Raw genomic sequence first — 11,572 nt, forward strand, 5'->3', positions numbered from 1 at the left:
GGATCCATGGTCTAAATAAGAGAAATGTATTGCAATAGACAACTAGTAACTAGTAGCTATGAGAAGCCGCATATTTCCCCCCCTTGGACTCCGGTATGAGCCGGGTTGGATCGCTTTTCTGCTGTTTATCTTGATATATGATACTGAAGCTTGTCCAAGGATACGTGATGACTGATCTCGTCAACCGGCCTCTTTTACTGATGAAACATGGGCTCTAGCCATCGTCCAGCCTCAGGCACACTTCAAGCACAGCCCTTTCCTTCTCGCGCGAAGCTTTGTCTCTCTCGCCTGCGCCAGAGCGGCAGACCGCCGGCGCCACCAGCTCTGCAAAACGACGCTCCTTTGCCCTACGCCTCTGAGCTGCATCCTGCTCTGCCAATTGTGTGGCGTTACCTCTTCGGAAGCTCAGCCTCTTCTGGGGGACAGGCATCGTGGGTGTGAGTTCGGCGGCGATGCGAGCCAGGGCCGTAGTGAGGAAGACGAGACTGATGTTGTGGCTCGGGCTTTCTGATAGCACGTCAAGTACCAGTAACCTTCCGTCGTTCACAGCTGTCAGGTTCTGCGGTAGAGAGTTGTTGAGCTTGAACCACAGGGTGCGGGGGATGATGCCGTCCGTAAGAGATGAAAGGAAGAGGACAAGTACAGATGAGAGAATCTCAAGCTTACGCAGTGCTGGCAGCTCAAGTGGCAGTGACCCTAGGAGGGGCTTCGCCGTGTCAAGCGCTACAGCTACAGCTGCACTGTGCGCCTCCTGCTCCTCCTGTGAGAGCGTCCATGTGGAGGCATCCAGTGGCCATCCCGTCGCCTGGGGGATCACAATATCCCCCAGCATGGTCTCGTCGGCAATACTCCGCTCAACCATGTCTTCCATGGCCGTTGTGATCTTAAACAGCTCCTGGGGAGCTGACATCTTTTGGTCCATGTCGTAAGGGATGGAGCCCTCGATTCCTTTTTCGGTGAGGAATTTGCGGATACCGCCATCGGGGATGCGGATCAACTCGTCCATTGACCGCCCAAAACATGATGGCTGCCATGTGCCGCGCACTGGGATGAAGTAGTCACGGCCATCCTCCACCCTGAGAACAAGGACATCGTCAATGTTGGCCGTTTTGTCGTTCAAAGCACGCACTAGTGGGATCGAGGAAACGCGAGCCGTGACCCTTGCCGATACCGTCTCGCCGGGCTCTAGTGTTACTACTTTCGACAGGACATTCCCCTCACCATCCGAGTGCTCAGGTGATGAGAACACTACTGACAGCCATTCGCGGCCGCTGGCATCGTCGTCATCGCTGTCGACTCGGCTGGGTTTGGCTATAAAGGCAAGCTTTGCCGGGACGCCCCCCGTATTGGCAATTGTGAGGTTTCGATTTTTTTTCTCGAGGAATTGAATATCGCCGAAATCAATGGCGGTTTCATCAGAGTTCTTGCCATCGTCGGTAATGACCGTGACTCCAGGCCTGCCTTCATTCTCAACGCGATCTAACTCCCGCGCGACCTCGGCGTACACCCTAGACTTGAGCTCAGGAATCACGGCGTCATAATCGAGTGTGAACATGGACACAACGGGTTTGTGATCTGACGATGTGATGTTCTGATGCGATCTGTAGAGGTCGACACTGATGCGATCGAGCGAGCTACCATGCACCGTGAGATCTTCAGACTCTGGATCCTCGTTCTCGTCGTACTCGTCGTACTCGGTGTACTCGAAATCGGATGTTGATTTTGACTGTTGGAAAACGCTATCCGCTTCCGGATCGTACGTGAAGAGAACATCATCGTCTTCTTCGAGTCCACGAGACCGCATTTCGTCGTCTTTTCTCTTGGTCTCTTCCTCTTCCCGGGCTTTTTTCTCGTATTCATCCTTGTCCTTGCGTGTCCGGTACAGAACACGGTCACACCAGCTTGGAGCCCGCTGTTTCTCGCTCGAGTCAAACAACCCGACAGTCCCCACGTCATATTTGTAAGTTGGTAGAAAAGTAATGGCTCCTTCTTTCCACCCATCGTGAAAAACCTTGCGATCCTTGACGACGCGCTTCAGCTGGTCGTGAGGTATTAGGGAGTCGAGTGTCGCCTGGAGAGAGGTCGGGTCCTGACTTGGGTCCTCGGGAAAGTCGTCGGGATCTGGAAGTGACACGGAGTCGACACTGGGTTTTTTTGAGTGTAAGGATGATCCTGTCGTGGTGGTATCGTCTCCACTCTCGCTTGCGTCCTGCATGACAATAGCTACGTCTCCTTCAGGATGTGACAGATTCGAGTCTCCCGGCCCGTATTCACCGCGCGCATGGAGCATCAGCAGTCGACGAATATCGTCTCCAGGAAGTCCGTCGAGCCGGAAGTTGAGGTCGCCAAACCAGAATGCAAAATCGGCGTCGTCAATGGCCCGGCCGAAGTCCTCTTCGACGCCAGCTTGCACAATGGGGTCGAACTCTGTCCTCGACATAATCTGCTTGGCATCGAAGCAACGACGATCAAGATTGGCAGCTGTTGCTCCACTAGTCAGGTGGCAGTTGACCAGGACCAGACTTGTCGTTTCCCCCAGAACGAGCCTTGTCGACACGGCACCCTTGTTGGCAAACCAGCCTCCCACACCGGTACCAACCTGTTTAGTGCTGACACTACTGATTGTAGGAGCGATATCCGCGCTGGCGTAAACGAGAAGCAGGAGCCCAAACATTTGCTCGGCAACGACAAGCTCGTAGCCGGTCGGCATGGCGGCTTCCAGAGCGGCTTGCCACTTCACTGTGGCACTGTTGTCTGCGTAGACGGCTCGAGTCATGTACTCCTTTGTCAAGTTGAGATCAACAATCTCCTGCAGGCCAAGAACGTAGAGGCCGATTCCATTCATGTCACCAGTCTCTTGCTGGGAGCTCGCGTCTGGCCTAGGGGGGTGGTTGAGTGTCTCTGACTCGTCCTCAACGCCCTGACCCTCGACAAACCACCGTGCCAAGTCCTTATCCGTCCCAGGGCATGCGGCGACGTTCCAGGTACCAATCTTCACTCGTGTCCTGTGTCGACCGACATATTCGGGGCGGCGTGCGTGGACGGCCCGTGTTAGCGAGTAGGGGGTGGCCGCAAGGACCTCGGCGGGCTCGGAGGATTCGGCCGAAGGGTCAGATAATGGTTCCTGGTCTGCTGTTGCCGTCGCCATGGTGCAGAAGTTTGAAATGGTTTTACGCGGCAAACGGGAGTTGCCACGGAGGCGGCGGCCCAAGTACCAGTAGCTATCGTCGCTACTGTCGCTGTTGCTTGTGCCAGTCTTGGGATGCTATACCATGCTGGTAGGAATGGACGAGGGCTTAGAGCAATAGGAGAGGAGTTGTGTGATGGCAGAATGCATAACCAGCTCGGGAGGTGACCTTGGTTAAAATCTCTCGAGTAGGGGATGAAGCTTCAATAATACCAGCATTGATTTAGTTAATAAAGGAGAGATTGTGACCGAGCCCCGCGAGCTAAATATCCAGTTGAGCGCATGAACGTCATCTGTCATGCCGTGGCTTATCGATAAACGACGATGAATGATCCGCTCTCTCATGCTAGCTAGGGTGGACTAAATTGCTCCAACCTATGCCATTGTCCACTACCCAACAACATTAAACATACATACCGTCGCACCCAGCATACTGTTTTCCTCAATCTCGCTTCCAAAATTCTCCAAAGAAATCAATAAATAGTCTTAAAATATGAGTAGCGGAAACAAGAACGTATCGCGTAAGTCGCGGCACACTCGCCAACCGTCGAACCGCATCCCAGCCGTATCCGACTACGAATCCGACGCCGCAGCCATGCAGTCAACACACGACTATGCGCCGCCGCCACCCACACGTACGAATACAGAGCTGAACCTGTCGGTCCTACAGCGCTACATTCCGTCGGTAGCTACTATCCTCAAAGTCGCCGCCAACGCTGTCCTCTATACGTTTGACGCGACGGGCCAGCGCTGGGACAAGTCGGGTGTCGAGGGCACCATGTTTGTCTGCCTGCAGAACCCGTTACTAGAGGACCCGCAGCGACATCCCCGCGGCTGCGTCTTCGTTCTCAACCGGAGAGGGCTAGGGAATGTCATGATCGAACTCAACACTGTCGACCACACCGAGACCATGGGCGAACTCTTTATCATGCGCGTCGACGCCGACGTCCCGGGTCTGCCTGGAAAGGTCGTCGGCCTGTGGGTTCACAACGACAAGGCCAGTACCCGGCAGGAGATTAATTCCACGATAACGGAAACTTGGAAAATGGTCCGGTCCTTCGGGCAGCCACAAGTACCATCGGGGGAGTATGGTCCGGCTATGCAGGCCATCGGAGGCGGCGTCATCAGCCTCGACGATCTTTTCAGGAGCCAGGCTAGTGCCAACGCAGGCCACTGATGAAGCAAGGCAGAATATCAGTGCGTACGAATAACGAGTCTATGAAACACGTCCGCCCTTCAATATCTCCCTTTCTGTCTGGCGGTTTACGAAAGAAAAATTCATGTTTGATGGTGGGTAGATACTGGACGCTGTTCCAAAAGAATGTGTATCACGTTATCCGTGTATACAACGCTTCAAGGAAAATATGGCAAGAGAAGGAAACAGGGAGGAAAAGAAGAAACCCGAAGTGGTAATTATTAGACCTTACGCCGTTCAAACTAGTTATATATTTGTCAATGCGGTGTCATGGCACTTCACACCAACTGTTTCCTCTGTAAAGGAACACATAACCCAGAGAAACCAGAGAAGAAACAGCCCGCCATTCATACTGTGCCGCTGATGCTCAGCTCCCGAATCTCCTGCAAGACTTGCTCTACGCGTGCATCCAAGTGGCCCTCTGCGTACTGATCTCGTGAATCGGCATCGAGGTATTGTTGCACCTGGGCCATGCGCGAGTAAGCCTCTGCGCAGAAGCGCAGCTGGATCTTGACGAGGGCCTCGAATGTGGGGTCTAGGTATGGAACTCGAAGCTCGATAAGCTGGGGGATCTCGGTGCTCAGCTGCTCGTTGAGCTGCTCGTAGGCAAGGCGGGCCATCTCCATCTCCTTCTCGGTGCGCGGCAGCTTCGTGGCGTCCTTGTCGGGCTTTTCGACCAGACGCTTGACCTTGGCTCGAAGGGCGTCGTAGTCGAGCATCTTATGGGAACGCTTCTTAATGCATTCATTGACGTCGGGGAAGTAGGCGCAGAAGCGGGTGATGGGGTCCAGCACCGTCGTCCGGTATGGGCCGTCCAGGGCCTTTATCGTCTCGGCGTCGAGGTCCTCCACGGCCTGCTTGTAGCTGCGGCCTACGCCGTCCGTGGCTCCGGAATCACCGTAGAAGGCGTCTATCGTCTCAGCGATGCGCATCTGGGAGGCAGTCATGGCTAAAGAATATTGACGGTCAGTATCCCACTCAGGATCTCTGTAATATGGACCAAATTCACATACCTCGCAATGAGTCCAGGTAACCCTTCGACTCCTTTTGTAACCTCAGTGAGGCAGCCTCCATGGTTCTGAATCGCCTATTTCTCCTTGTCAGATCTAACCCAGGACTTCCATGATAGCTGCTGCTGCGTACCTCTCCTCAACAGCGTAATCGCGATCGTTGGTCTTCTCAACATGTCCTGTATTCCAAATGTTAGACGGCCAGTCCGCATCCTATGAACGCCGGATATCCTATGTCCGACGCCCATTGAAGAAAACATACCCGTCTTCATCATCACCTGCGTCGTCGCGCGATTCACATTCTTCTTGAACCCTGTAGTCTGATCAGCATGGCCCCTCCCGGATGCGGGGTGTGCGTGATGTTTGGCCTACCCGCCCACGACATCTTGACGAATCTGCGCCGAGCGGATTTAATAGTAGCTTTGAAAAAACCGCGTGTTTATATAGTTCGTTAGTTTATCGATCGATCCTTTCAAGGGGGCTTTTTGGGAATATTGCCGAGCGAATATTGTTGTTGTATGAGTTGCAAAGTGGTGACAAAAAGCAACGAGCCCGCCACGCAAAGCGCAGCCACGATGCTAGTGCTCAGCCCAACACGACGTCAGTCAGCCGAATGAGGCGCAAGCTGCCAAGAACGCACAATTATTATTCCGCAAGTGGATCACGTGTACTACTCGAGGGTTCCACATGAGTCCATCTCATTGCCATTTCTTTTCATGGTTGTTCCTATGAATAACAGTCTCTTCGTTTGTAATTTCTCTTTGTCCTCTGTTGTACCTCCTTCTCCTTTCTTTTTTCTTTCCAGAGCAGGGATGTTGTGGGATGTTGTGCGACATTCGCAGATCAATTACATGCTAGCTTCTCCGTGCATGAATGCATGTCTAAGTCACCGCGCTGAACAATCTGAACCAAACATAACTCTCTCTAGTGACCAGTTATATAGTGAAAGAATGGTTTGAAAGCTAATTCGGACGCTAGAAGTATGAAGTATATAGATGTGTTAACATTGCCATGTCTAGAAATTATACGTCATACCTACCCCCCCCCCACCAAGGGCCACGAGAAACAGCCTGCATCGGCCGCATTCGATTATATGTATGCACGGAAAAACAAATGTTCCCCATCTCCCTCGCATGTTTTCGCGTTCTGTAGGCCAAGACACACAAAGATACAAGCACATTCATTCTCACGACGACGACGGGGCGGCAGCAGCATGGGCGTATTCAACCCCCATTTCCTGGTGGTCAGTCTGGGCAATCCCCTTCCCAAATACTCAAGCCTACACTCAGCCGGTCACTATGTCCTCAAAGGCCTCGCCAAGGTCGTAGGCCAGCCCGACTACCAACCGACCAAACTGGGCAAGCAAACCTGTCTCGTGTCCCAGGGGCCCAAGTACACCATGGTTCAGTCGCCGACCCTGATGAACGTGTCAGGAGGCTTTGTGGCCCGCGCATGGCAGGAGATGGCGCGGCAACACGACCCGGCCTCCCTCAGCCTGGTTCTGGTACACGACGAGCTCGAAAAGGACTTTGGCATTGTCCGTCTCGTCGCCTGGGACCGCAGCCACAGGGGCCATAATGGCATAAAGAGTGTGAGATCGTCCGTGACCCAGTCAAAGTACCCTGAGTCGCCGCTTGCCAGGATCGCTGTCGGTATCGGAAGGCCAGACGAGAGGGACGCCGCTACCGTTTCACGATACGTCTTGGCCCCGATAGGGGCCGAAAAGATCCAGGAGCTCCAGACTTCGGTGGCGCGAGAGGTCGCCACCAAGCTGCGTGAATTGGAGGATGAGTGGGCGTCAGAATTATCCAAGTGAAGCGTCGACGTACTCGGTACGATGGCTTTTTACGTTGGACCAAAAGACGAGTGCGTTGAAATGCAGAAGTCTTATAGCATGCAGCGCGGCGTGGATGGACCCGAACGCGGGCCGGAGAGGGTTCGTCCTCCTGGGCGTGTTGCCCGTGCGAAACAAGCACGTTGCGGGGCCGGCCGTTGGACGGCCTAACATAGAGTACAACTACGAATATGACACACATAGCCGTGCGATATGGGAAACGCATATTATCTTCAACTTCAACTCCCCAGAAAGGATAAAGAATTGCAAAGACCGGGATGGATCGGGCCCTTGTTCTACATGATACTGAGCTTGTCTGTCGCTGTCCAATCTGACTGTCGGGCGGTATCGGCATCCTTCCCATCCTTCCGTTCCGCGGATAGCGGGTGCTCGGCACGAAAAACAAGCTCTGTCAATGACCAGCAAAGGGGGGCGTGTGCCAACCGACATGAAAGGTAATATTGGCGGCGGAGACACCCTGCTTTAGGCTTAGAGTCTGCAAAAGGGTCTGGTTGTCTGATAAGGCAGGGTCGAATCACTCGTCTTCGGCGGCCTCGGTGTCTAGGAAGGGGGGAAACCTACCCAGGAGGATTTATCGGTTCATTTTAATTCCTTGGCCGGTCATGGCCAGCAAGAAAAATAGAGGGGGCGAGCCGAAACAACAAGTGGTCTTGTTGGCTTGGGATGTAGAAGAAACTGATAAGGCAGCCCACGCCTCGCAGTTGGGGCGGAGGTTGCGCTTGCGTATCAAAAAACACCAGTGAGGGAAGAGAGTCGCAGCAAGAGGGAGGTGCGAACAGAGCAGATTTATATATTTTTACTTTGTCTGCTAAATGTCGTGGTAACATATTTGTCCGCGGGGAAGTAACCTAAGAGCAGGCATCTTGTGTTTTCACGCCCGCAACAACGTGTCTAACCGTCATCATCACAGGGCTGTGCGGGCGTTCAGTCCAAGGGGTCGATTTAAGGGCCGTTGACGATTTCCATTGAGAGCACATATTCGCTTGGGAAGGGGGGAGGGAGGGGGGTTGCGTGGGGGTCAGTGAGTTTTGTTATCTCCTCCGCCGTAAAATATTATGATTATTTTAATATCTTGCTATCTGATCTCCCCAAGCTTGCACCCTCCCAACGTAGACGTCTCCACATCTACCTGCAAGCACTAGTTCTCCCTAGACCCAAGCCAAGCCAATTTAGGAGAGTTTACACTGTGATGAGATATTGATGTCATATACGGAGCACTTTCCATACTTGATATCCATCTTGGACAGTCACTTATTCGCGTATTTCTACGGGGTAACAATAAGTAATACGCTGTAATGATCAGGTCTTTAGCCGGAGGACTAAGCCGAGCAAGACGGATGTACCCCAGAGGTATCATTTAGATAAAGCCAAGACTACAAAGCTAGGTTTTATGTCTCGAAGAGTACGTAAAAGGCTTGAGTGCAGTCTGTGGTATGCAACTATCTACCTAGGTTACATGTGCCTATCTATACTCCTCCTACCCTCGACCTGGGCGGTGCGTTATGTCCCTCCCCATGGGAAAAGTTGCAGTACTGTCTGTAGCGGTGCTCTTGCTTGTGCAGTGCTACACGACTAAGACATTAACTTTTGGGAAATATTGGATAACTGCATATACTCGTAGTTATAGGCATTACATATCGATTGTTCTTTATTCACCATTTACCTTATGCCTACTCCCCTCCTTCGGCCGCATCCTCCGCGCGCAAACCAGTGCGAGCATCAAATACTTAGTAGTAAAGTCAGTATTATGCACATTGTAAGTTAAGGAAGCATGGTGTTGGCTTCCTAATCGACCGCATTGGTCTTCCTAGCTACCCCATGGCAGTGTACAATATGGCCGATATGTCCTTCACCGGCGTCTTCATGCAGGAACCATAGATGGGCTGATTAATCATGAATATTGATGAATGGGAGAAATGAAGGGAAAACGGAGCAGGAAAATACCAGAGTATTATATTTGTATAACAACAACAAATACTTTAACTGAAGTATATGACGTATCATCCGCTGATATCTCCCCCACCGTATAGCAAAAAGTTCAAAATATGTCATTCAAGAATGGCTGTGGCGTCAATCATACGGGTCTGTCTAAGAGAATGCATGCACACGAGATAGAATTGCTACCTGCCATATCTCAATGGCAAGCGTTGGTGAGTCGTACCTGCAATCCTTTTGCTAACCTTTACCTTCTAGAGATATGCTAAAGCCCAGCACGCTGGTTTGGTCTGGCGGCCGTAGAGGCCATTACCTAGATCCTGCCAAAGGCAAAGATTCGCCGTCCCCGGATCCGCTGAATCATGTAGTTTAACGTGGTCTAAGAACAGGCTTTACCCGGGCCTCAAGTCCAACAATACGAGGGGCGCATATGAGTAACCCGATTTTACCATGCCAGAGAAGGTCTACAGTGTCAAGGCCAACACCTATATCCCCAGACACATCCTCCATCACCACTTTACCGATGTTGCGAAGCACTTTAAAATTCCTCGATGGTATTCAATTCAACTAATTGGTTGAGCGAAAGACGGATAAAACTGGCTGGTCGAGGCCAGTCACCAATGGATTGTCACTTCCCTAGCTGCGAAGTAACATCCAGTCAGACTTTCAGGTGAAGAAGCCACCAGAAATCATGCTACATACGCAATGGGGAAATGGCGGTGTCGCATTGAACGGTACTGAGCTGCCGGCCATTGTTTTTGAGGGCCTGCCGTATGCGAACCTCTTGAAGAGGGAGCTTAGTCTGGAAACGCACAGCAAGCCAAGCATTCCCCAGGAGCTCACATAACCAGATCTCCCGCTGAAATTCCATGAACTGTTTGACGAATAAGAAAAAAAAAAGAGAATATGCAAGTGTAGGCTACAGCAAATAAAGCCGTCGCAGAATCAGCCTCGCACGGACAGTCTCTTTCCATTGTATTGGTAATCGACGCTGCCTCAACACCGATGACAGGGCCTTATAGGACAACGTCGCGGATGAGAAGGGCCCGGGGCTGTCATCATATGCACATGACAGGATATAGAACATATTTAGAGTTTTGCACATTTCTAGCTCAATATGTCGGTGGAGATGATCTTGTTCATTAGTAAGCTATGAACTGATGAGGGTTACTGCCGTGGCCGTTCCTGCGGTCTCGCGATATCTGCATGGATCTATCTAGCTTTGCGATTATTGTTCCAGCGCCCGACGAAGTGCATCGTTGGGACAAGACCACCAGTTTCTCACTCGTAGTCGTAGTCTCGAAATTCATTTGCCTACGGTGTGTGAGTATTGCCCAGTTGCTCATTCTTACGTGCCCGTACTATTCCGCAGTGCCCTACATATAATACATGTAATACTTTAATTGTTCTTGGGGGTGGGTTCCATAATAAATGCAATCTATCCGCGGGTTGTTTCCCTCTTAAGTGTCCACCCCTCCCCATGTGGCATGTGCATCCCGCCAAGAGATAAGGCAAAAGGATCCAATCACACTCCATAATAATAGGCAGCTTATAGAAGTGGGGGCGTGTGATTTGTAGCCTCCCTCTTTCTCTCTCTCTCTCTCTCTCTCTTACCCCGGCTGTAACTCTGTTGAATGAATGTGGCAGGTCAAAAATATTTTGGCTGACGATAACACCACCATTGGGAGAAAATCTCCGACGCAAATTCTCAATTGCTGAGCTGTCGATTGAAATTGACGAACTAATGTTCAAGTGTGCTCTTAGGACCTATTGTTGGCGCAAGAAGCTTGGAAAGGATGAGAGGAAGCATGAGTGTATGTATAAGTGAGACAGCTCATACACCTTTGTGCATCAATATCCCAGAGTTACCTACGAGCGACATCTAGTAGTAATACGGAGTACATGTACACTGTATCATTGCTACGTTCCCGGTTGTGCTTCTCTGCGAAACGAGTACCTGGAACTATCCCGCATAGCATTGAGCTGATGGCCAGCACCACGACAGCGACAACACGCTTCATCCACACGCGCCGTATCCTACACCTCGGTCCGAGAGAGACGTCGTAAGAGATTTCTAATGAAAATTGGCTCGAGATCTTGGGATCGCCCATGCCAATGGACGATGATAAGAGAAAGTGCGATCATCACCGACTCTCGTCATGGCGGAGGAAACGGATTATGCTTATCTGGAGAGCTCATGGGCATCGAGACGAAAAAAAAAAGGCCACTGGAGTGATGATCGCGAAGCTTTCCAAGTCTAGATGGTAATATTTTATTTTCCCCGTGCTTGGGTTTTCGAGAATGTCATTTGGGGCGAGAGAGTTGATCATTGATCATGCCATACCTCGTGCGGAGTGTATTTGGGGGGTTTTTTTTTTTTTTGGGGGGGG

General features: G+C 51.5%; 4 protein-coding genes across 4 annotated transcripts; 2 read left to right on the forward strand and 2 right to left on the reverse strand.

The window, feature by feature from the left end:
- Nucleotides 1-214: 214 nt before the first annotated feature.
- Nucleotides 215-3,148, reverse strand: GMORB2_1773 (inositol polyphosphate 5-phosphatase INPP5B/F; the record flags this gene model as incomplete). Its single annotated transcript, XM_035463754.1, has 1 exon — nucleotides 215-3,148. The coding sequence occupies one exon, from the start codon at nucleotides 3,146-3,148 to the stop codon at nucleotides 215-217; it is 2,934 nt and encodes a 977-aa protein (XP_035320585.1).
- A 532-nt stretch (nucleotides 3,149-3,680) lies between these two features.
- On the forward strand, nucleotides 3,681-4,364 carry GMORB2_1774 (Dcp1-like decapping family; the record flags this gene model as incomplete). The annotated part of the gene is made up of 1 exon (XM_035463755.1): nucleotides 3,681-4,364. The coding sequence occupies one exon, from the start codon at nucleotides 3,681-3,683 to the stop codon at nucleotides 4,362-4,364; it is 684 nt and encodes a 227-aa protein (XP_035320586.1).
- Nucleotides 4,365-4,729: 365 nt separating this feature from the next.
- On the reverse strand, nucleotides 4,730-5,777 carry GMORB2_1775 (bridging integrator 3; the record flags this gene model as incomplete). The annotated part of the gene is made up of 5 exons (XM_035463756.1): nucleotides 4,730-5,331; nucleotides 5,396-5,469; nucleotides 5,526-5,571; nucleotides 5,655-5,705; nucleotides 5,765-5,777. 5 exons carry the CDS (start codon nucleotides 5,775-5,777, stop codon nucleotides 4,730-4,732), a joined length of 786 nt encoding a protein of 261 aa, XP_035320587.1.
- An 828-nt stretch (nucleotides 5,778-6,605) lies between these two features.
- Nucleotides 6,606-7,208, forward strand: GMORB2_1776 (peptidyl-tRNA hydrolase, PTH1 family; the record flags this gene model as incomplete). Its single annotated transcript, XM_035463757.1, has 1 exon — nucleotides 6,606-7,208. The coding sequence occupies one exon, from the start codon at nucleotides 6,606-6,608 to the stop codon at nucleotides 7,206-7,208; it is 603 nt and encodes a 200-aa protein (XP_035320588.1).
- Between the last annotated feature and the right edge of the window lie 4,364 nt (nucleotides 7,209-11,572).

The sequence above is a fragment of the Geosmithia morbida genome (assembly GCF_012550715.1).
Source record: "Geosmithia morbida isolate 1262 chromosome Unknown scaffold_10, whole genome shotgun sequence".
Classification (NCBI taxonomy): domain Eukaryota; kingdom Fungi; phylum Ascomycota; class Sordariomycetes; order Hypocreales; family Bionectriaceae; genus Geosmithia; species Geosmithia morbida.